The sequence below is a fragment of the Pempheris klunzingeri genome, chromosome 16 (genome assembly GCF_042242105.1).
Source record: "Pempheris klunzingeri isolate RE-2024b chromosome 16, fPemKlu1.hap1, whole genome shotgun sequence".
Classification (NCBI taxonomy): domain Eukaryota; kingdom Metazoa; phylum Chordata; class Actinopteri; order Acropomatiformes; family Pempheridae; genus Pempheris; species Pempheris klunzingeri.
In genome coordinates this window covers 8,130,187-8,156,160 of record NC_092027.1, presented here as the reverse complement: position 1 = coordinate 8,156,160, position 25,974 = coordinate 8,130,187, and the positions used below count along the sequence as shown (strand labels likewise).

Here is a 25,974-nt window from a genome sequence, read left to right as displayed (position 1 = left end):
TAACCAAAAAGTGATCTGAATGACACGAACAGAGCAAATTCTCACTGCTTGCCTTTCCACGCCTTTGTGTGTTTTCTATTATGTTAAGACAAATGCATGAGCAAAATGTCTTGTCTATTAATTCACTGTTATTTTGTCCTAAAGCTCGTCTCTTCAGCTTTCTCTGTTTTCTTTGTCTCCTGGGCTTCATGCTTTGCATGCAGAGGATGAGACACCGGGGGAGGTTAAGAGAGGAGCTGGAATGGAGTTCTGCTCCATTTACCACCCTGAAATATTCCTCTTAGAACGACACACTCTGTTTTCTCTCTCTCCCTACTCTCTGCACTGTTTCTCACTCTGCCTGTCCCCTCTCTCTCACTTCTCATCTCTTTGTGACATGTGGTCATTTCACTTCATTCCAGGATGGCTTAGCAGTGCTTTAAAACATTGCTGCTGTCCTCCCATCCCATCCTGCTCAATTGCGAGCAGCACTGGACTTCATGGGTCTATACAGATCTGTTCCTGCTAACTATAACTCTTCCCCCAATCTCCAATCTCTGCCTGCTTTGGGCACGGCCTTCAACGCCTTTCTCTATTGCGTCACTATTTTACTCTCTTACCTGCGTGCCTCTGACATGCTTACTCATGAAAGTTAGCAGACACACACACACACACACACACACACACACACACACACACACAAGCCATCAAGCATCTTGTGGTTTATATATATTTCATGCTTAATATTTTTTATATAAAACTGTCAAACACTTCCAGATCTTATTTTACTATCCATAACTTCAAAAAGACAGAAAAATGTGGCACACAATAGCACTGACAAGAATGAAGGACTTTGCACTTAGATCTATTTAGGGCATTAACACAATGAATAAAACAAAATGCATGTGATACCCTCAGAGTGCTGTGACGAAGCTTTGATGGGTCTCTTTCCATTTCTCTGCAATGTGAGTCATTTTTGCCTCTTTCTATGGAGTCTGCTGCCTCCTTCTCATTCTAAACATTGTGGATTTTGAATATTTTGGCTTAGCATATGCACATGGGAACTAATCTATTGTTTAAACCTGCACTCTCTCTGCTTGTGCAGCACTTAATTCCTTATTATACAGAGATTTTCTTGGCATCGTTTCTTGCTCATCTACATGGTTGTAGCCATGCTGTCCTGGAGTCTAGCTGGTTCACAGAAGGACGTGGCCGGCTCTCGGTTGCAGTTTATATGTTGCATTAGGGTTAGCACGAGGCCACACAGGAAGTCTGACCTCTGAGCTCCTCTGAAGTGTTTCCACCTTTGGTGTCAGAATAACCTTGACCCTCCTGTGATCTCTGAGTTTCCTCTGAGATGTTTTGCTTTGCCTACTATTTTCACACACAGAAAACCAGACCCACGCGCACAGTACACTCACAGGTGCTCATGCCAGCGCGCACACAGAGCTGCCGCAGCTGTAGACCACCTAACTTTAAATGTAGTTTCGCAAACACCAAGCACTGGCAATATTCACTCAAACACACTGGCACACTCGCTTACACACATGTAAAATCCACCCTGGCTGTGGGCCTCTTTTCCCTGTACAACAATATTTTTTAACAACTCTGATCTTTTCTCAGAATCACGCTAATGAGGAAATGAGTTAGTCGGTATGACTTGTATATACATTTCACATTTGGAATAGATATTTAGTGAGTGTATGCAATTTACTCTTTTAGGCTTGTCCCTCGTTGGGTGTAGTAAAGGGTGCTGTGAGTCATTTTTACTCATGCACGTCTGGTCTCATATTTCCTCCCCATTAGGCCTGCATTGCTCTCCTCTGTGTTGTGATAGAGGCTAATGACTCACTGGAAATCTGCCTGGTGTTTATCAAATGTCTCAGTGCAGGGCCGGTGGTCCAGAGTCAGCCCGCCTTTCTTACAGTATTATGAAGCATTAGATAAACAACCACAACCAAGTGATGAGACCATCATATATAAAGAGAAGAACTCTGCAAAGTATATCTTGACAATATCACTCTGCTCTTTGCTCTGTGGAAAGTTATACTCTGGGGGGGGGGGGGGGGGGGGGGGGACTGTACTGAATTACCTCAGACTGTCATCCGTTAGTGCACTGATAAGAATGTATTAAGAAATAGCATGTGACAGAGATGTGAACTTACACACATAATGTTAAGATAACTCTTCACAGACTTCTCAGTTTACAGGAAAACGCCTCGAATGCATGCTAGTTTGGCTTAGACTGACTATTTACCAACAGAAAAATACACCTTTACTTTCACCCTATGTTTCAGATTAGAGAGTGTTTTGGTAAAAGTAATTTCTCATTGTGAGTATTTGAAGATCAGTTGTAATCCAGTTAGCTTGTTGAATTCAGATGTTGTTAATCACATAATCAAATAACTTATCACACCATTGGAACGAACCACAAGAAACCGTATGAAGACAAATGGAAACTCATTCCACACTGTAGGACCACTTCAGAGGTTATCCACCCTCTTTTCCCTGCTGTGGTTTGTGCTGCTTTTCTTTTCAATTTCAGCAAAACTGCCAAAATCAGTGGTTTTCTTGTAGACATCATACACTGAAATATTTGAGGTTATTAAATTTTCTCCCTGCTTTCTACAGTTGATCTTGAATTTGGCATTAATGTGTCTTTGCATGCCTTCAAATTTAGATAGATTAGATTTTGCTTTAATCAAAAAAACCTTTTTCTAGGCATACTACAGTTTCATACAAACTTCATCCTCTTTACTGAGCACTCCGTGATCTTCTGTGGTATGATGATCACTGGCATTCAAGCAACATCTGTTGATCAGTCTGTTCCTAATTGGAGCGATCATAAACATTCAGTCATGTTTTCTCAGATTGTTGTAAACTATATTCAGAATAGAAGTGCAGTCTAAGATGGTTGGTAGACGCCAGAGTCTGTGTTGCAACAGCATGTGCACATCAACCATGTCATAGTTGGACTGGTAAGGTTCATCTTTCACTCGATCATGAACAAAATGCCCCGGGGAAGCTGGTTAGTCATGCTACATCAGTGGGTTTGCATAAAACATGTAAAATGATCTTGTGGTGCTCGGGTATCTCCCACTAGAGCCACTGCCAAACGCAAAAGGGTTTTTCCAGGAATACCAGGCCCTGCTGTTCCCTAACTCCACGTCCCTCCTCTCCCCCCTGCCTCCATTCTCCCAGCCCCCCTCCTCCTCCTCTCCTAACACCCCTCCCCTGGAGCTGCGTCAGCCTTCCCTTGAATTCCACGCATCTGGTCATTTCTGAGAACCACCCATGGCAGGACTGTCCAGCAAGCCACAGGAAACAAAGCCTCTTGGTTTCTGCAGCAGCTTGAAGAAATCCAGCAGTCATCTGTGCAGAGGGGTCGGGCAGTGGGGCAAAGTGGCTGTGGACTTTCTAGGAATTCTTTTTGGGCGGGAACATTTTGTGCAGTAGTTCTTTGCTGTTGTTGTGTTTAGAGGAAACGTTCTCGTTCAGCTTTTTTATATATACAGAGATACATTTGTTTTCACAGCCAGTTCAACACAGACACACACTGATATAAACACAGCAGCTTACAGATAAAAACAACCCATAGAGTCCCCATAAATACACATCCCAGCACACAACATAGTCAGCTGCAATGGCAGAGGGGGCAAAACACCTGCTTAAGTGAGCTGTCCTCCATTTTAAGCTCCTGTGTCTCCATCCGGATGGTAGTAATGTGAAGCGATGACTGAGGGGGGTGATCAGTGTCATTTGCTATTGCTATTGTGAGTACTAGGGGTGTGATGGCTCTGTTGTTCATGTCTGAGAGTTTGGGTGCGATTTTAGAGGCAGTATGTGTGATGTAGGTAAGGTTGTTATTGCTCGTGGTGTTCAACATAATGAAGAAACTGGGGACAGTACATCGGGGTGCTTTGAATTATGCTTTTGTAAAGCAGCAAAAGGAACAGATAGCACTATGAGTTTACAGATAATATGAGTCTTTGCTGGGATTATTTATGGAGGGTGGGACGGTTGATGGGGTGGCAGTCCAGTGTGGGCTATGTTTGATATAACCAGTTGTTTTGTTTTGCCCATGTTCAGCTGCAGATAGTTATGAATGCCCATTTGTGTGAGGTGAGAAATTGTAGTTTTGATAGGCTGTAACAGAGTTATTGTCCTTTGATGACACTGTCATTCTTGGACTACTCAGAGTATTTGAAGTGGTGATGGGTAAGGGGCTGGTACACTCATTTGTGCAGAGGGTATAAAGGAAGGGACTGAGGACACAGCCCTGAGGAGCTCCGGTGTTGGTGATGACAGTTGATTTACCAATTTACCAAGCCTATACTCACAGCCTGTGGTTTGTTGCTGAGGAAAATGTGAATGTAGTGGATGAGGAAGGGATGTAGAAGTGGGGAAGTGTCTTGATCATCTGAATTGTGTTGAAGGTGGAGCTGAGGTCGACAAAGAGGATCTTAGCAAAGTTTCCTGGTGAGGAGGTGGCATGTCACATGTCCTCCATCCATTGTTTGGCCCTGTGGACAAACTGGTGGGGACGGGTTGGTATGATTCTCTTGCACAGAAACTACCTTCAGCTCTCTTCTCTGATTATTTCTCCCTCTTTTAACAGATACTGAAGACATTGGCAAAATAACTGGTATTGTCAGAGCAGTCAATGAACAAAAGGGCAGCTCTTTTAGGGCCTCTTCAGGACACTAATATCTCCATGGATGATAACACAATTGAAATATCTTATAAAAATGCTTTCATTGCTGTGCAAACTTGCCAAGTAAGAACTTGCCTTATCTGATTAAATAAAGGTTAAATAAAGAAAACCCTAACACTCTTGAATGTCTGGTTCTGACCACAGGCCAAGTTGTGATGCTTGAAGTTTTTTTTTTTTATATACTTGACGTCTGATTCTTTTAGGAGAACTGTAACCACTTAACACCTTCGGGGGCATGATACACCCTCAGCAGCCTTCCTTTTTCTCTGTTTGAAAGTCTTGTGAATGACTCACCGACATTCTCAATTTAGAAAATGAATCAACAAGCATCAGAAGAGGACCTCAGAACAGAGGAGCAGCAGATGGCTTTGGCTTTGTTTTATGAAAATGTTTGACAGACCCAGCTGCAAAGTATTAGCAAATATTTCTTAGTGTAGGGGTTTAAATATCAGAAACAGCAGAGAGGCACTGTTTGAGCTCCATTTTGACAAATCGGCTTGTAAATCAGATCAGCCCTCACTCACTGTTAAGAACACTGAATGCACTTAAAATAATCTGGCACTTACTGTGGTGTTGTGGGTGGCAAGCCCCAGCGTACAACAGTGTACAAAGTAGGTTTAAGGAAGTGAAAATCCTGGAGGGAAGCTCTCCAAACCTATCTGCTGATTTACTAATTTAAAAAGCAGGATGTTTGATGGAGAAAGTGAGCCTTATCTATATGCCCTGTAGCCCCCACAGTATGCCCGACCGCCACACCATGGAGATGACGCTACAGTAAATGAGTAGATGTTCAATCAGTATTGATAATGAAAGAACAGGCATAAACTCACTCGCTCTTTTCTCTTTCCATGAAATAGTTGGCTGCATATGACCTCAGTGTGACGTCATTCCCTCTGATTCAGACCAGAGTGTTTTCATCATCACTAGGGAAAAATAACACGTACTTCTAGCCTTCAAGGTCTTCTTCCCCAGAATGAGACATAGGGCTGAGATTTACTTACACACAGCGTGCCTTACTGCTCTCCACTCACTTTTTTTGAAACTAGCTTTATAAACTAACCTTTGTAAACTCATGAGTGGAGGCTGAAAGTTCACGTCAGCTGGTTCTCAAGGTAGTTTCTAGTGTTGTCTGTAGGGCCACAGGTCAAGTTCTTTAGTTTCAAGAGTCAAGTCTCAATTCCCGGCTCTTAATTCTTAATGGTTGGACCAATGAATATTAATAGTTTAGCTGACCAGTGTCTGTGAAATAGTACTCTCCTGTGTTTCCATTCTATTACGACTAATTTATATGAGCTTGAGAAAAAGTTAGTCAGGTTGCAGTCATGAATAGTAGCAAATATTTCAGAATTTCAAAAAGACAAATTGGTTTTTTTTTCATTACAAAGTATTGTTTTCAATAGAGGTTAATCTTCTGATTATTTTCTGCATTATTGTATAAATCACTTCTAAAATGCCAATAATGTGTCAGAAAATAATGAAAAATGCCTATTGTAATTTCTCAGAGCCAAATGTGATGTGTTTTTGACACTTATTCACAAAAAAAAAGATATTTAGTTAACTATTATATATTGAAAAACAAACACATTTGAGAAACTGGAACCACTGGCATTTTTGCTTGGTAGAAGCATAATTTGCAGCAGGAAACATGACTTTTGTCACATGCACTCCGTGCTACTCCTTTTATAAATCTCAGTGTTTTTAAATGAAAACTGAAAATGGCGACCATTAGCTGTGAAATACAGAAATGACTTTACATGGCCGCTCAGTAGACACTCTGTGTTATAAAGACGTATGAATCTTTTCTGCCTCTGTGCCTTCTTCAGGCTCTGTCTCCCAATGTGTCTTACCTTATTTTCTCTATGTCTCTCGCTTTCTATTACTCTCCCCATTGGCCTTTGTCTGTCTTACAGTCCTCTGTTCTCCACTTTCTGCCTCTCCCCAGATGCAGAGAGTTTATGTGTCTAGCTGATCCAGAGGCTGTTAATCTGGTAATCCACAATCGATAACAGCCTCATCTCTTTCCTACAGATAAAAGTGGCCTATCTGATAAGTATATTTTCCTCTCTGTCTGTAAAAAGCTGTCCTATTCCTCCAAGCTTTGTTTAGGTCCTTGGGATTGTTCTGCTGGTATTGATTCAGTCAATCCACATGCACTGGGCCCTTTATAGACACGTAAAAATATATGGCATTGACACTGCATTGTGAGTCTAAACTAACTCTTAGTCTTGAAAATAATTAGCAAAATTTCCAAGATAATCATCGATTCATGTCCTTACAACTGATCAAAAAAATTAATCCAGTAATCATTCCAATACTACACTACTGACAATGTACATATACAAAAGCAATTATCAATACACCAAGAGGTGAGGAAAGTGTGTTTTCTACAGCTGAACTCACTTATCTTGAGCGTTGCACTACAAATATGTAATTAGGTTATTAATCTCTGAGAAGGAGACATCCGCCTCATGGGTTTTGTGTAATGCTCTTACAGTCTAACAGATGAAATGCAAAACTAAACTCATCAAAGTCATGTGTCTATTTTCAGATGTGGAAATAGACAAAATGTAATTGTTTTCAGTCCAGTAATTTCATGGTGTAGTTTTTGGCTGTGGTTTCTTGCAGAGCTCATGTCAGGTAATTTAAATGAAAACCAAGTTGATTTGCTAATTGAGTGAAAAATGAGGCTCCTGAACTTGTGGCCTTAGAGTCACTGAGACACTCACAAGGACTTGAGGTTAGTTCCTTTTCATGCATGTGGGTGTGTGTGCCTGAGACTTTGTGTGTGTGTGTGTGAGAGAGAGAGAGAGAGAGACATGGAAAAAGAGTAGGACTGTCTGAGAATTATGTTTTTGCAGTCATGTGTTTGATCTTGTTTGCAGAAGTCTGAGTGTAGTTGCGGTTTCTTGTGATCAGGCAAACACTGACCAACAAGGGATTTTTGTAATGTTTTTGGTCGTGGTCAGTCAACAGAGATCATTTCACCCATTGTCATTTTTTTATGTTACACAGGAGCTGGAGCAGTTGTGAACTGCCTTTGCATGCAGTGTTTATTATGAATATTATTACTATAAAAGCTGACTCTACATCCAATTTGTTGTAGTGAAATACATACTCAGTAGTTTTACACCAAGTCTTAATAACTGTACTATAATCTAATACTTGCTTTAGCAGTAATTTACACATAAAAAAACATAGCTGTTCCATATCTAATACATGTGATGGATTAGAATACTGTTTTACAAAAATAAGGTATGGTGATGGAAAAGTACAATCTAAAAATTGGCACACTAAAAGTGGTTTATCCAACTTAACTGGTTTTGAGATTAAATCAGCTTAGTTTAAGTTTTTGTTTGAGGACACAGTGTGTTCCAGGCGGCAGCTCCACGTGCAGCCAGTAGGGGGAATCGACTGCTTGCGCAGACGCCATCCCCCTCTCGTCTCCACTCCTCTTCCCTGCGTTCTCCCAGGTTGTGGAAACGCTGCAGCCCGCTGGTCTGTGTCTTGGTCCCTCTCTCGCACAGAGCTGCTAAAGACCCTCCTACCGGCTGGGCTGGGGAAGGAGGAGGCAGTCTGCTCTGCTCACAGCCTCGGACGAGCCCCCTTTACCGCCCTGTCAGTTTGGAGGAGAAGGAGAGAGAGAGAGAGAGAGAGAGAGAGAAAAGCTGAGAGACTGAGTGATAGAGAAAGCGCACGAGAGAGAGAGAGAGCAACTGTGTGACAGAGGGAAAAGAGAACGAGGCAGGCTGCTTAGAGGAGTGAGAGAGCCAAGGACGAAATAAGGAACACATTTTACAAGAGGAGGAAGAGGGAGGATCGCAGACGGGGGACTCCTTCTGTACTGGGCACCTGGGAAACAGTCACTGTGTTTTTTTTTCCACTCGTATTCTAGCTGGAACCCAGTGGATTGACGACCCAACCGGTGGATTTTTTAATATACACGCGTGCCACATCATTTAGCAACTGGGATCATTTCCCTGTGTTATCTGCCCTCTTGCTGTCTCGACTGCTACAGACTGAGATTGCTTTCTGGTTCTGTGCTCGACTCTTGTGTTGTGATACTGCTCCGTGCACAAAGTGCATCTGTCGGCAACCGGTGCTGAAGATATCTCCCCTCTGTCAAACAGGACAGCACGCAGCCACCGTCGGATCAGACTACGGAGGAGAGAGAGAGAGAGAGAGAGACAGTGTGTGTATGTAAGAGAGGCAGAGAGAGAGAGGGGCAGTGAGAGAGAGTCAGATTCACAGTGTGTTTGAGAGGGAGGCACATTAAAGCCCAGGCGAAAGACTGGAGCTTAACAGCTTAAATAGAGAAGTGAACCTATACGTCCTCTCCCGTTTTCCTTGCCATCCCTTTCCTCCTCCTCTCCTCCTCCTATTCCTCTCCCATTTTCCAAAATTCACAGGACTGCCAGAGCTACTGCCACCTGCACCTCTTCACGTCTTCTCTTTCCTCTCTTCCTCACCCTCATCACGCGTTACTATCCGACACCAGCCACCGACGGACACACTGCTTTTTGGTTCTAGTACTTGTGGAAATATTTCCATTGATCCATCAGTGAGGGACTGAGTGAGCATCCGCCCGATACTGAAGCTCCAGACTGGTGAGACGCCGTCAGGAGCTTCCCCATAAGAGGCAGACCTTCTCCCAGCCGCTGTCCGGCACGCAGACCCTGCCTACTCCCTGGAGGACTGGCTAACTACACAGTGGTGCAGACAGCAAAGACAGGAATTGCACAGCTCCTCCGCTGCCTCTATCCCATTGCTAGCTACTTGGCAGCTCCCGCCCCCGTGTCACCATTCCCTGCCTCAGTGCTAAGGATTCCAGCTACATGGGCAAGCGATTGGAGCAGCAGCCAATGTACCCTCAGTACACCTACTACTACCCCCACTATCTCCAGACCAAGGTATGCTGCTCTTCTGCTCTTCTTGCATTCCTCAAGCCTACTCATCTACTCCTACACTCGTGCCTCACTCCCTCACCCTCACCCCCTCTCCCTCTCTCCCCCACCTCCCCTTTTCCACCGCCCTCCCCTCATCCCCCTCTCATCCCTGAGTGGAGATGGGATTTGATGGATAGCTGGCCTTGGCTGTGATGGTTTCAGATGGCAGGTGCCTCATTGGAGCTTGGACGTCTGTGTCAGTGTATATGTGTGTGTGTGTGTGTGTGTATGTGTGTGCGTGTGAGTGAAGGATCAGGGATCAGGGATCAAGGCTCGGTGCTTCGAGCTACTGTTAGTCCAGCCTACCAGACCGTTACTGGGAGCTGTCCAGTAACCTCCATCCATCCCTCACCTGCAAAGTGATAAACTGCACTCCAATGGCATGAAGTATAACATATTAAATAACATCAATAGTAAATTCAGAAGCGTTTGTTAATCGAAAAATAACAGCTTTTTTTATGCTGTCATACATTAAACAAATGAGAGAATTAGGATCCACATTCAATACTGATAAGGTAAGCTGAATGCAGGCCATTGTTTCAATGCCACTTTTCTAAAGATGCAAATTGAACACTTAATTATGTTGCTAATTCACTAAACAGCACAAATGAGGAGAAAAATGAGTTTTGAACCTCTCTTTTTGTATGGCGATGGTCAGTATAGTTCAGACAGAGAGCAGGCATGAGGAGAGCTGCCCGTGTTTGCTCTAGCTGTAGTATGCATCAGTGCCTCTGGGATGGAAGCCCAGGCCTGGACCCTGATGGCTGCCAGGACCCTGGCTGGGCGCACTACCCAGACATCATCAAGGGATTAAAATGGAACCCTTTTGGGGATTACTCTATTTGTTTTTCTGCTACATGCATAATTTTTGCCCATTATTGTGTTGGTGGGATGCATTCTGAACGTACTGAAGGTGTGCAGTTGAAGTCGTTTATTAAAGTATTATTGTAGTACAAATTTTATTTTATTTTTTTCTCGTCTTTAATTCACTTTTGTATGTGGTGCTCTAATGTGGCTGTGAAATATCTCCCACTGCATAGATAGGTTCATAGATAAGGCCTGAGTATTGAGCTTTGATATTTTTTGAGTATTGATCCATATATGTCTTTTAAGCTTTAAGTCTCAAGTACTGGAAGTTGGCATTGACCGGACAGAATTTTAGGCTTTTTATTTTATTCTTATATCAGATATTTTCTGGTTGTTTGAATTTTATTCAGGCAAAGTTCTGTATTTAACACTTGAAGCATTGAGCAAAAACCAATATTTATGTTCCCCATACTGAAGGTATTGAAGTATTGTTTGTTTTATTAGCAGACATGTTGAACTTTTTTAAGCGTTAGTCAGCATGAGGATTAACAGTTAAAATGTGGCAAATAAAATAAATATTTAAATAAAATAAGATGAAATTGATAAAGCACAGTAAAGCAAAAACTATTGATGTTTTCATCCTTTTCCATGTGGAGCTGGATTTAGTAGTTTGCTTCCAGCAGGGGACGACCTGCCGGCAGCCCCACATGGCAGTCCACTAGCTCTCCCCCTGATTTATAGTTTAATACATTTGCGCTGCTGCCATATGGCTTCCCTCTCCCTCCCACCCACCTCCCTCCCCCCTCTCATATCTCAGAGTTGCTCATCTCAGGGGCCTCTCAATCAGGGTTTGCCCCTCCATTCTCCTCTCCCACCCTTCCACTTTTCATTTCCCCTCTTCCTCCCTTCTCTCGCTTTCTGCCTCTCTGCTCTGTTGCAACAGGCCCCCGTGCCCGTGCTGCAGTTCACTCCCAAGGTCAGCACAGATCCCATCTTGCCACCGTCAGCGATTGATGTATCCTTGAGCAGGCCACTAGGGTCCTGTATCATGCAAACGAGACCAAAGGTGGGGGCAAGGGGGACAAGAAGAGCATACATTTCTGTTTATAAATCAGCAGCCAGCATTCATATTCATTTTCATGGTTAGTTAGCATAGCCAGTGGCCTTATAGGTTGATATGATAAAGCCACAGACAGGCGGGAAGACAGGATGTTGGACAATGTGGCCAAGACGGCTGTGGAGAGCTACCTCACGCGCTCATTAATGGTCAGTGATGGCTTGATTACGGAGCAGGGAGGAAGGCAGGTTCAGTCCGAACAGTCTACAAAATCACATGTCACTTAGGGCTTGCATGTGCACACACTATACACACACATTCACTGTAAGTACCTTTTTTTTTTTGCATGCTGACTCTGCTCAGATTTAGGCATCACTGTCAGATCTCACAGGTCCTTCAATCTGTCTTCATCGCTGCATTCTCATGTTATGGCCTCATTCTCCCAAGAAATGTAAGTAGGGGGCATAAATATCTTGTAGGGATAGGGAGGGGGAGTGGCACGTAACTCATACTAAAGTGTTGCCATTCTCCGTCTCACACTTCCATTTTATGACGCATATTTGAGATTCTATGCATAGAAAATTTATAGAACATCTGTGGTTGGTTACAACTCAGGACTTTATTATAAAGAAAAGGAGGGAAGATTGTCAAGATGGCATAGCAGAATAAACTGAGGCACCTTCTAAATTTGGGGTCCCTTTAACCCGTCTGAATCGGTGTATTTCGTTCTAATTTAATGGAGTTCTCTGCTGTCCAGCATGTGCTAGTCAGCCCAGATTAGAATGTGAAAGTCAGAGAATGAGATGAAACAATAACATTTGGCTTTCTATTGATTAGTGCAGTGGGGCGTAGCATGTGCCTCTCTTTAGCTGAATTATTGATTCCTGAAAGAGGATTTGTGTGTCTGTGTGTCTGTGTGTGCACGTCAGTGTATCTGTGTGTGCATGTGTGTGTGTGGCTTTTATATGAGGTTATGGCTGGGGGGAGCTGGCAGGATGCTGCTTTGATGAGAGGATCCTTTAAAGGCCCTATTTCTGTCCATTCCCCAGCTGATCAATCCATGGAGTCATTTGCTGAAATTTGGCCTTTATTCATCCTGTGTCTTTCCGTTAGAGCTTGATGTTTAGTGCTGTTCACAGCTTGCTGTCCATTCAACTTTAATGACAGGTAATAGGCGTGCATCATAAATGAGAAAATTATAGTAAAACACTTCACCCTGGCCCGTTCGCTCCCCTCCCCCATGAGAACAATTACACCGCACAGATCAGTTACTGTTATTTCACGATAGGGTTTAGGAAAGAATATGAATTTCAGCTAAATGCACTAAGTGCCTGTTAGTCTTAATGTGAATATCTAATTTTCTCTCAATGACAAACATTTTCAGTTCTCTATTTCATTATTATGCAACCAACTATCAAAAGGGACTCTCAAATTACTCATAATTTCCCTTGAATACCTGCAGTATGTTCTGCGCCTGTGAAGTTCAGTTGGCTTTACTGTTTTTCTTACTATATGCACCCCAGGCACTTGACACTGCTGTACCCTTGTACTGTTACACCACTGATAGGCTAGGTCATTACATGCCTAATGTCAGCGGTCTCGCACACAGGCAAACAGCACCCAGACACACAATGATCCACTACAAACGTATATGCACAAGCACACCCACACACGCACTTGAGAAATGGCTGTGATCTGGGTGCAGGCAGGCATCTGTGTTACAGTCAGACTAGTACATACAGAACCCGAGAAGCCAAGAGGGGCAGATTGAGGTAGATTTAGCAGCGGCTAATGTCCCTGGCCTTAAGTAAACACCAGTCAATGGAGCCCTTTGAGAGGATCTGTGCTTGTGTCTGCCCCTGCCATAGGCACCACTTATACTCTGTCTAATTCTTTAGAAATGGAGGAAGAGATGGAGGAAAGGGGTGTGTGTGAGAGAGGGAGAATGACAGAGAGCGCAGGATGGATGTTAGAGGGAGGGAGGGGCCAGATAAAAGCAAGGAAAAGGGTTTGGTTACATTACATGGGGTGATCCATTGTGCTACAGAAATAATAACAGAGCCATCTAAATCCTCCTTTAATGCCTCGATAGAGGACACGGAGAGACATAGAGACAAGGGAGCGACGGACAGAAATACACTAGATGTGGAGATGAAGCAAAATCAAAAACAGAAAAAGGACCCGTTTCCAAAGTCTTTCATTGAATCAGTGGCATAAAACTCAACTTAGTCCCCTCTGTATCTGCTGATGTGGATGTGCCTTGAAGAGTTCATTAAGGGCTTTTAGGGCTGGAAAATACACTTCTTATATTACATTTACTAAAGCCCCGGCCCTAATTCAAGTCCAGGACAATATGTTCTTATTAGCACTAAGACAGGGGTAATATAACTCATTTCCCCACTTGTAATTCTTGATACGTGCCTCACGACCAACTGCCCGAAACAAGATCCTGTCCCCACCTCGCTGTAAACCTTAGCCCATCATGCTTTCTCTCCAAGCTAGCTCAAATTGGCAGGCTTTTTTTCGTGCATTTTTTAAAAACGTTTTCCCAATCCTTCGCCTCACATGGTCAAACTAAGAAAGGAAGCCTTCTGATCATTAATCAGCTTATACCTCTGGTTTTCATCTACGACGTGATCCAGCACTACAATCCCTCTACATGCAACTGTCAGTCAATGGGGCAGACAACTCCATTTATTTGCTATGGCATGTGTGTACATGCACAAACATGTACACACAGACACACTACATCAGTGGGGGTTCTCTTAACCCTTCTCATTTATCAACTGACAGCTCAGCCCTATCTGCTCACCCATACATTAAGGTTGTGTATGCATTACTCCTTCCCGCAGCCTCTCATAAGCCACTGATCAGGGTGCTGAGACCTGGGCTTCTGCATGCTGCCGTCCAAAGCTCACTACAGCTGCTTTACCGGAGTGCTCTCTCAACGTGTATATCCATTTTGTCAGAAGAGCAAAGGAGGGATGAACAAAGTAGAGGGAAAATGAAATTTCAAGCTTTTATTCATCGTCTGTAGGCTAGAGCCTCTGTTCTGTGTTAGCTTTGGAGAACACAGGGTTATGAGCTTACATTGCACCACATGCAGGGAAACATGTGCCATGCATCTGTCAATATGTTTGTACTTTATGAATTAATACATTGTGGAAAAATAATATGATTGAGACTGTGCTTGGTACAATAAGTGGTCAAGTGCTTAGATTGAAGGTCTTAAAACCAGGTCACATTTTTCTTCTGCATCAAAGTGTCCTTGAGCAAGACACAGAACAAAGTACCTGCTCCCTAACTGGAGGTCGCTGTGAAAAAGAGCATCTGAGATAAACGCATAAAATATAAAATGATGTGCTTAGTGGTGGATTTCTTGCCCCAGGGGATGTTGTCTCTGAACTCTCCTTCCCGGACCATCTGGAGATAACAGGCGACTTTAGCTTGTGCACCAAAAGCGAGGGACTCCTACCTGTCTGGTGAAATGGGGCATATGGGGAGGTAGGCAAGGGAGTGAGCAGGGCAAGTTTCCTTCATCCGGAAAACCTAGGTTAAGACACTGAATCCCCACCAGTGTCTGAAAGTACTGCGGTGAAGAGAGACACGCACACACAAACAGTAAACCTTGGATAATTTGTGCGTCAAATAAATTGTGGATGTGAACTTTTAACCACAGATGGCCTTTAGTATTTGTGCATACTAGGCATGGCTTGAATTTACAAACATTTTTAAGTGCATTAGATGTTTTTGTCCCAGGATGTGGGGATTTTCCTCATGAGGAACTGAAACGAAACACATTTTCTGTATTTTTTGGAGTATCCCTACAGAGAGAAAGAGGCATGAAGAGTCAACATAAAGCGAGACTGTGGGAGACAAAAAAGATGTTGCTTCAGATTTAGAGCCAGATGAAATGTGACACATGATGTGTCCTTCAAACCCACCAACGCGGCAGGACTCTACAAATACACCTGCTTTTTTCCTCTTTCTTGTTCTTACTAGCATTTCTCTCTGTAACGTAGTATATGCCTAGAGCTGTCTACTCTGGCTGACTGTTTCACTCTTCTGGTGCTCTGGCAAGGGCCAAGCCTGGCGCTTTCACGCTCTATTTTTTGTCTCCCCTTTTGCCTCTGAGGACGTTGGGGTACAGTCTCAGAATTTTGTCTCTTTTCATCTTTGACTGTTTATGTAACCCCCTCACTTTTGTTCAGATCACTCTTTATGGCTCCTGTTTTCAAGCCTCCCTTCATCTTTAAATTCTCTTTCATGTTGTCCCTCTTTGTAATTACTCTTTCCCATCCTCCATTGCATTTGCGTGCCTCTTCCTCTATTTCCGGGAGCCCCTGCTGTCTGCTGGGCATGGTGTCCTGCCATCTGTGCAGGATGACATGAGTGGCTGGAGAGATATCTCTTGTGTAGACCCCTTAATACGTACAGCCCATATTAACATAAAAGAACATAAAGATATAACAAAAGTGATTTCAAGTGAATCTAATTCTAGTTGTGTGGGTATGGTGAAAACATTCTAATTGTTGTTAGGTGTGTATTCAATCTTTACCTAATATCTATTTGGCAACATTATTGTCAATATTTTCCAACCGAAGCAAATACATTTCAGTAAAAATGTTTAGTCAGAGATTACCAACTTTGTTGAAAAAGAGATAAAGGGATTACAAACCTCTTTTGGCTCCTGTTGCAGCTCAATAGATAACAAATAATATCTCTGAATAAGAATGAATCCTTTCAGTGGTGTAGTTCAATAGTTTGTCTGGATTTTTGTACTGTCCTGAGAACAGCGCTGTTCTACACAAGGTATGCAAGGTATTGTGTGAACTATTGAAAATATTTCTGAAAGTTAAGTCTGTTTGTTTCCATTTCTAAATGTTGATTGCAAAATTGTTGATCGCAATGCACATTTTGCTTGGTTTTATACACTGTTCTTAACCCTGGCAACTCTGAGACTAAGGCTACGTGTATGTCTGATTACAAAGCAGTGTTATTCAGTGTGGTTTTATCCCGACTACTTTTTAATCAGGGTACACCTGTCTGCTACTGGGTTTTTAAATCTATGTCTGCTGGCAAGTTTTCTGAGCTTTTTATTACTGCTTCTATAATTGCCCTAAATCAAGATTTTAACACACTGGAGCTGGTCTCCCATTTTAATCACACCTTTCAGACTGTTCTGGACTCTTTCGCCCCCTACAGGAACAAAAAAAACATATGGAATATCGCAGCCTTGATTAAATGAAACCACCCAGGAACTAAAGAGGGACTGAATGGGGGAAAAGAATGAAAATGGAAGAAAATTGGTTTACATGTATGAGTTCTGGAAAGACGCAATGAAAAATTGTCAAAAAGCTGGGAAAGGTTATAGACTCGTTTATCACCCCCTCCTCTGTTATTTTACTGATCCCTCACAGGATGATGTGGGAGGAGTTTTTACAATTTTTTTTATTAATGAAGTCTTGGATATAAGACAACAAATTACCCCTCCAGACTATGTTTTATGTCAGTAGAGACATTCATAGTTATTTTAGCAGTTCTGACCCAATATCACTGCCTTTCTTAACTGAATTCATATCCAACATGAAATCAACCTCGTGCAGTCTCTATATCATTTCCACTAAATTTCTCAAAGAGGTTATCTGCACAGTTGAACCCAGGATTTTATTAATTATCAAGAGCTTGTTAACAAAAGGCACTGTTCCATCTACTTTTAAACATGCTGTTGTTAAATTTCTTTTAAAAAAAATGAAACCTTGATCCTTCTGTCTATAAAAATTTTAGGCCAATTTCTAAACAAATTTTTTTTTTAAGTTTTAGAAAAAGCAGCTTCAACCGAACTTTTTGCTTTTATCAACTCAAAAACAGTCCTACTCAAGGTAACCAGTGACCTAATTTCAGCAGCAGACGGTGGAGAGCGCAATTCTAATTATTTTAGACTGAAGTGCTGTAAACATGGTAGATCATGCCATTTTAATTGACCATCTTAAAGCCTGGGTTGGTATCAAGGACACTGCACTTAGTGGGTTTCATTCTTACCTCATAGACAGAACATTGTCAGTCACCATAGGTAATTACTCTACTTCTAAAACTCACATTACTTGTGGTGTACCACAAGGTTAAATTTTAGGTCCAGTTTTATTTTCTATCTACATGCTCCCACTTGGTCGAATCATTCAATATCTTTTATATTTTCTTTGCTACACAGATGACACAAAAGGCTTAGCTGCTGTTTTAGTCTCAGCAATGTCAAAACTTTCTTCAACTCAAAATCAGATTGATTGTATTGATATAAAGCATGAATGGGTCTGGCCCCCAAGCTACATAGAAGAAACGTTGAAACCATCTGAGCCAATTCACAGCCTTAGATCCTCAGATGGGGTCCTGCTGGCTGTTTCAAAATCAAGGCTTAAATCTAAAGGTGATGTCCCGTCTGCTTTGGAACAACCTGCCTGGTTAAGACAAGGCAGGTAAGGCTCACAGAATCAGTACCTTCTTACAAATCACTTCTTAAATCCCAGTTTTACAGACTCGCTTTTGCGTACTGCTTTTTATATAATTTTAACTGTATTTGTTTCAGTTTTTTATCTTTTTATATTCGATTTTTTTCATCATTACTTATTATCAAGTTGTAACTATTAAAATGATGGATAAACTTAAAAGCCCTTATTTTTAGCATCCACATAGCTGAAATATTAAAGGAGGCAGATGGTAAATGTGTTGGCCCTATTTGAGGAGAAGATAGTTGAGAGCAAAAAGGGCAGAAGAGGAGTTAGGTCAGGACACTGAGCTGGTGGTGAAGTTTTTCAGGCTCCAAGTCACGTGCTAGAGAAGGGTGAGGGAGGGGGAAGTAACTGCACCTCGTGAGAGACAGACAGACAGGCAGTCAGGCAGAGAAGGGCCTTTGTTGTTCTAGTGTAACTGAAGCTTTCGGTGTCTGCTGCGTCTGCTGGCCTACCTTTGGCATGACAGTTCACATGATGAATGCTCAGGTTGCCGGTGTAGCGACAACGGCAGTGGAAGGGTAGGAGGAGGTGGCAGCTTGGCTTAGTAGTGTTCACTGACTCAGACTCAGCCAGAGTAATTGCTCCTGCATTTTTAACGAGTGGCTGCTGCGCACACTTTGAGGAGCAGCGCACCAGAGGATCTCCACATGGTTACTACTGCATCAGAATTGCAATTTCACCTTCATGGCAGAGGGCAGAATCCTGCTCGATATGTTCATAGCCAATCAGACTTAAATTTTTGTGAATTTTGTATGGCAATGAAATGAAGCCCTTGTACGTGAAATGTGCTGTAAAGACAATTTTCCAATGCTGATCCTGATTGCACACTTTAGAGAAAAGAAGAGGCAGCACAGACAGTTTTGTCATTCTGTTCTGGTTTTGGCTTATTATTGGGTTGTAGTTCTAGTCTGTGGTCTGCTCCATAACCAGACATGTTATGGCGAACAGAGAGTGCTTCACAGCGATGAGTTCATCATCAGAACAGTCTACTATTGAGGCTATAGTGTGTATTCCATGAAACTGTTTAACAGGAAAGTCCTGCAAGAGGGAGTATCATTTTTCTATATGCTCTATACTATATTGTATAATCTGGACAATGATCTTATTTTTTGGCACTGAAGAACAAAGAGCCAGAATAAGAGACAGGGAAAACCACCTGTGGAGAAGAGGAGGAAGGAAAGATCAACAGTCTCATTTTTCACAGAGGTCTTTCATTTACCTAATGACGTCATGGTCTGGTAAAGAAAACCCTTTGACAGTGTACATCTCACTTTGAGAAATTAGCATTTCATTTCCATTGTGGCTGCACAAATGATGACCTGGTGTTTGCACCTAGATATTCAGACATGGAAACCAGAGGAGACACCAGCCACAGAAGTGCAAATGGTAGTGTAGCCTTACCACTGTGATTACTGTAGGACGCCCATGTCACTCCTTTCCTAAACACATATACTGGATGCCTGCAATATTTACTCTACACAGCTGCATTAGTAGTGGCAGGCTCAATGAAAATACCGTGTCACGCGTAGCTTGAAAAATGGCTCCGGAAAAAGCCAATTCTGCCATGAATGAGGATAAGCAAATAGGCATGAGGGCTTGAATAGCTGCCAGTCCTGTCAGATTCCCCCTCTCACCCAGCCACAATGAGCTCCTATACAAATAGGGATACGTGCACCAATTTAGCGCAGCAGATGAACCCTGCGAAGCCTTGTCGAGCAAGTGGGGGATTACCAAGAGCAAACAGGCCTTTCTCCCAGCTTTATTTGAGTTAAATGACTCAAGCCACCCTCTCAGATTTTGCCTGAATGGTTTGTGCTGGCAGACCCTTCCACTCCCCCAGCCGCTTCAGAGGCCACAATGTGTGTGCATTAGTCAGCGTATGGAAAAACACTGAGCGGGACAGGTAGGCGGCATGAATTAGATTGCAAGGACACTGATGCAGGGAGCAAGCCGAGCCAGCAGAGTCACAAACCAGGATAAATGGAAAGAAGAGAAGAGGAGAAAGCCCTCGGCATGATAGAGTCCAATTGGAGGAGAGATTATTATTCTTCACCAGTAATTAGTAGCACATAAACAGCCATTGGCAACAGAATTAAAAAGTGTCATTATGATATGTGGTCTCCATACAAGATGCCGGTTCTCTCCCTTTTCAATAGTTAATCATGTTGCCTCACAGACACCCCTTGTGCAAACACAGAGGGGGTAAGGGTTCAGTATGTAGCAGATGAATGCCTGACAATGGCAAACCTATCGGTGGGTTTGATGCAGAACATTAGTTTCCCCCCTGTATCCCTCAATCTGCACTGAGGCAAATGCTATCTCCTCTTTCTCCCCTTTTCCCCTAAATTATTAAGGTCACCCACATTTGAGAGAGAGAGAGAGAGAGAGAGAGAAAAGGAAATGCAGGTAGCAATCAATGCTTTCACATGCATTTAAGCCTCCTTATGCCTTTATTAAAATATGCACAATATTACGGGAACACGTTTTGAATAAATGCAAATGTTAGCATTTGAGTACTTTTACAGATGATAAATACTGATGTTTTTATCTTTCTGTATTTTTTTGTCCTTGGGCTCTTGTGAAAATGTTAGAAAACAGTGGCTTTGAAAAACATTTAGTTACTAATTCCCTGTCTGCTTTCTCTCTCTCATTAGCTGTCTTGAGTACCCTGTGGAGGACTTGTATCCATTATTTATCTCTAGCCCCAAAAAACAACAGCTGCATGCTTGTGTAATCGCCATATGTTATGCCTCTTCCAACATATTGGGTGGAATCATGCTGTATAGGGAACTTTATATCAACCCATAGAGGTCTGTATCAAAACCCATGCAGACAGACTGCACTTGAATTATTTCTGAAATGCTTATTTTTGCAGGCTATTAATGGAAAATATTGTAGAAATGTTCCTCAGTAGTGAAAACTTAAACTACATCAGGCAATTAACCACAGAGGCACCTTGCCGAGTATTTTAGGATGCTCTAGCGCCACTAGAACAGTCAGAGGGAAGGGAAGAGGGTCACATTAGGATTCAGCCGATAAAGCAATAAACCCTTGTAGGAGCTGAAGTCGGCGCCATTCGGAGGAGATTCTGTGTCCTCAGCACTTTGGGCCTGCAATTAATCACTAAGCTGACATTACCCCGCCTTCCTGCGAACGTTGGATAAACACTTTGGCAATGGTGAGCCAACGTTCCCCGCCACAGACCCAGTGTAATCGTTAAGGCGACTGTTGATGCTTGCTCTCTCTGAAATGTTTAGGAACTCTGTGCCCCAGTTATGTAGACTTCCTGAAGTGCAGAGGATGATCTGCTGATCTGTTTAGTTATAGATAGCAGTTTAACAGCCAGCCGGAGCTACAGCAGGCGGCCCCTGTTCCATCATTCCCCACTCAAGGGTTGTGGAGGACTCTTTGCTCTCATGGCTGATGTGTGGCAGCATTAACCAGCATGTCACATCTGTTTAACCCATGCGTGTGTGCTTGTGTGTGTTTGGCATTGTACAATTCACCTCTGGTGTGACTGCATGGCAGTTACCACAGTGATTTGTGAAATGTGAAGCATCTGAGTCTGTTGAGGCTCAGATCCTGAGAGGATCGCTGGCAATGGGTGCTGTATTGTTACCATAGCAATAGTTGCCAATAGTGTGTGCTTACCTGACCCATTGTTTGACAACGGGTCAGATAAGGTGACCGTATGATAACCGCTGTAACCTTAAGATGAGGTTCTAGTAGATGCTTCATTTGGAATAGATTCCAAGTTGGGAAAATGCCAAATTGAACACCAAGTAAAATACCATGTTGTAATTCACATAGATAACAAATAATCAGTTCTGTAAATAATTTCTATTTCATGCTCACTTGTCCAGAGCTTTAAACCATATCATATCTTTTGATTATCTATTTGATTATCTTTTGATGGAGTTTGCTCTATTGTGTTAATATGCAAGTTTAGTAGCTGTCATGATTTCATCCATAGAGTCTTTTGGGACTTTTCCCATGTTATGTTATACTTATGAATAATAGTCAGTCATAATCAGCTTCTATTTACACTGTAAAGAGTCAACTTTCATGGTAGTTAATTAGAACTTTATTAAAACTAAGAACTCAAATGTACAACTCAATGAGTAAGAATGTCGTCTTGTTTTACATATTCATAAAGCATATATTTCCTCATGAAGCTTAGGGGATGTGAGAGTTGAAAGTTTCACACACTTTTAAAACTCCAACATACACAATGACCCACATTATAATGTGCATACATAACAGCCTGAGAGGAAACATGAGAGAGCAGGACGTTTATCGTCGAGGAAGGAGGCGGGGGGGCTGTGTGTGAGGAAGGGTGGGAGCCCTGTTGAGTTCGCTGAGTTCACTGGAGGGGAATGACACACAGCTCACCCTCCTGCAGTCTCTCTCTCGGTCTCTCTCTACCGTGGTCGATCTGAATAATTTATCTCATATAATTTATCTCCCTACCTCTCTATCTCATTCACTCTCACACACAAACACACTCACACACATAGACATGCAATTATCTCCCCATCCACACAAACACACACATACACACATGCCTTAGGGGGCTGGGTCCTGGGGCTGGTGTGGAGTAAGCAAGCTGGAATCTGCACAGAGGGAAACCTGATAGGCATTCCCTGTGCCAAACACATGAGGTCACCCTGACTGACTGATCCTGCCTGCCAGCCAGCCTCCCTCCATCCCTCCACTGAAGTCAGATAAAAACCTTGTAGCTCTGAGAAATCAACCACAGGACGTCGGCGTCTCCTGAAACTACATGAAGTACTTTATGTGCCCTTTAAGATTATAAAGCTTTTATATATGACCGTGCCGACTTTAAAGATACTCTGGTTTATCACAACTTATTTCCAAACTTTTGGCCACCAGTAACTCACCAGGTTAATGCTGAGATGTGGGAACATGGCAGCATCCCTAAAAAGATGTCAGACAATCACCCAGGTTAGCCAAACGTGGAAAAGAAAATAAATTGTTACCCAAACTGTCATTTGTTAACATCCATCCAGTTTACAGACTTTCAACTCTGGTCTACTGTAGGCCTTCTTGCTGTTGTGCTTTACAGTTTTCATGTGCAATGAGTGATTAATTACCAAAATTTTGGTGTACAATACTCAAATTTGTTCCTTACTTTTTTAAATAAAGCAATATGATAATCTGGTTCAGTTGTTGCTCATCGACAACCTGTCTGATCATCATCATTATTGATAGAAATGAGGGCCAAAACTATTTTTTAAAAAAAAGGATGGAAATAAAAAGAATGAAAGAATGAACTGGATTTTTTTCATTTACAGCTAAAGTTATAGATTGACATCTTACTGTCACATGGTTTTCATGCAATATCGGCACTTCACTGTCCGCCGATTCCAGAGAAGTATATTGGAGCAGGTTATTTTGGTGAAATAAGTGTAATAAATCACAAACAAATCAAGCGGGAACGTTGAACTTATTCTGAACTTAACCACAACATTATGAAACTTGTCCTCGGGAGTATGCAAATGGTGCAAAGTTTCTGCAATATAGTTAGCCTTTTGTCTAGTGTGAAAAACAATACACTCTGCAATATCTCAAAGTTGATGGCTATGAAAGATTGGAATCTTAAAATGGAAAATGTGTCGCAACTAAAGGCTCTGGAGACTTGTCTTTTATCCTGAGCAGCCCTTTGAAATACCCACCCAAACCCAAACAATGCTGTCAACTCAAAGCACTGGTCTCAACAGGACCCTAAACATGTGTTCTTTAGATCCTGGCTCCTGTTCTCTTCTCACACAAGCATGCAACACGGACACCCACATTCAATCAGTCTTGCACACACACACACACACACACACACACACACACAGATTCACACGAGCGCACAATCTTTCTCTCGCACATGTGCACACAAAACTAATACACACACATGCACAAACCTGCCACCCCCACATGACACAACAGTCACCTCTCGCTCCCACGCATCTCATGTTCTTCCCGTATTATGTTAAAATGGACATGTATAATTGCGCTGGCGTGGTTTGTTGTTTTTGTTGGCGGCAATCAACAGCCCCCGTGATGTCTCTGACAGAGGTGATCATTGTTGCACAACAAATCTACATTGCAGTGCTCACAAATATGCTGTTCCTGTGAGGTCCCATTGTCAAGATGGAGTGTTCTGGTTTTTAGAGGGGAAAAAAATGTAATGTGAGTAATTATATTATTACAGAGAGTCATATGGTTTTGAGGTGTTGTTAAAAATCACTACCTTCAAGAATAAGGAAATAGAACAGAAGGAAAAAGAATACGGAATAAGATGACATTTATTGTATAGTGTGCTCTTGTTAGTACAAAGTAATTCTTTATAGCTGTTGTTGTAACTCTTTATAGTGAAACCATTTCCCCTATACACAGGCCCAGTGGTAAAATGGGGTGAAATGAAGCGTAGACAGAAGCCCGGGCTTGCAAGACAGCTACACCTGTACTAATGCCAGAATACAAGCACTGTCATTCTAAGAATGAAACTAAAACACTAATGACATTGCAACTGCCAATATTACTGTGGTGAGACATTCACAGTACCACCAGTGTTTAACATTCACTTTTCTCTTTTCCACCAGTCACAAAGCAGAGCAAGTCTATTCCAGATTCGCATGCATGTGTCGGCCCCTATTTCCCTGCTTGTAAGCATGAAATTTCTGTAGGCTGTAATGCTGTTTCAGATGTTTTGAGCACTCAACTGCCCTGAATAACCTTCCATCAGGAACTGACTTCCGCAAGTCATTTGAGGTTGGGTGAAGATTTAAATAAAGCCGTGGCTTGTGGCAGCTAGCTTGACTCTATATGTTTGTATATGCACAGCCTGTGCCCAACAAGCTCTTTAGCTATCATGTTTCCAAACAGTATAGGGAATGGAGTCCAGTGTCTACATGTGTGTGTTTAAGCTGGCTAAATATGAAGCAGAAACCACAGAATGTGAGGGAAAACAGCGGCTGTCAGTATATGTAGAGACGTTTTACTTGATAACATGTGTATATACATAGTGTAGATGATCCTAACCTCAAATATGTTGTATTTTTTTGCAGACAATCATCTTTAGCTGCCTGTAATTTAAATGATAGCACTGCTTTGGTTTCATTGTTGACAGATATTTAATAGGGCTACTTACACTACATTTATTTGTCTTTTATTTCAGCATGGAAGTATGCTCTTTGAAGTTTGCAACAATATATTTTAATATAAACTTTCCCTCTTGCACACAATTTTACAAAGACATTGTGTATGGCTGTGTGTAGTTTCTGTTGTTCTCTTTTGCTGTGTGTAGTTTGTGCTATGGGTTAGAGAGGGTGAGTTAATGGAGAACGTCAAACCGGCTTGTAGCGCTGCCTTGGCTCTGACCCGTGCAGATTGTAGAGTGACCCCAGTGGCGCTGCCCTGAGCCTGTAGTTGGAATCCAATCTCTTTCCTGGGATATGGTGCATGTTTTAGCAGTCCGCTCTGAAAACTTTGCCCCTTGCTTTCTCCAAAGTGTCTATCACTCCTCTAATAAAACCTGATTTGTTTTCACCTATGATGACCTGGGTTAGGAGGGTTTTTTTGGCTCACAGGCCGCAGTGGCACATTTGTTTAATCACATTAGACCCTTCCTCTTTGGAATCAGATTTGTGTCAGCACAATCAATCAGAACTTCTTAAATATCAAAGAAAAAAGTAAGACGTCCTGTTACTCAAAAACTCATTAGCCAATGGGGACATCCCTGAAAAAAATCTGCCACAAGAGGTTTCTGTCAGAACTGCAAATAAAGACAGGCAGCGCAAACGAGAGCTGCCATTATAACCACAAAGCTGACAGTGAGGGCAAAAGTCTGATCACTGAGTTAGAAGCAAGGCGAGCTGTAAACTAAAGGATGTATTAAAATAAAAGACCAATAGTTTACACGATTACACAAATAATTTGTTTGCAAGGTTCTTT

At 42.3% G+C, this 25,974-nt stretch overlaps 1 protein-coding gene across 5 annotated transcripts in view; it reads left to right on the top strand.

Moving 5' to 3' along the window:
* Positions 1-25,974, top strand: part of rbms3 (RNA binding motif, single stranded interacting protein) — a 265,275-nt gene that overhangs the window by 70,897 nt on the left and 168,404 nt on the right. For 2 of the 5 annotated variants that reach the window (XM_070846039.1, XM_070846038.1), the window contains exon 1: positions 8,367-9,600. The exons of the other annotated variants lie outside the window; for them this stretch is intronic. In XM_070846039.1, the coding sequence (XP_070702140.1) occupies positions 9,526-9,600 (75 nt within the window). In that variant the 5' untranslated portion in view covers positions 8,367-9,525. Of the gene's footprint in view, positions 1-8,366; positions 9,601-25,974 lie in introns of those variants that run through there. 5 annotated transcript variants of the gene reach the window in all.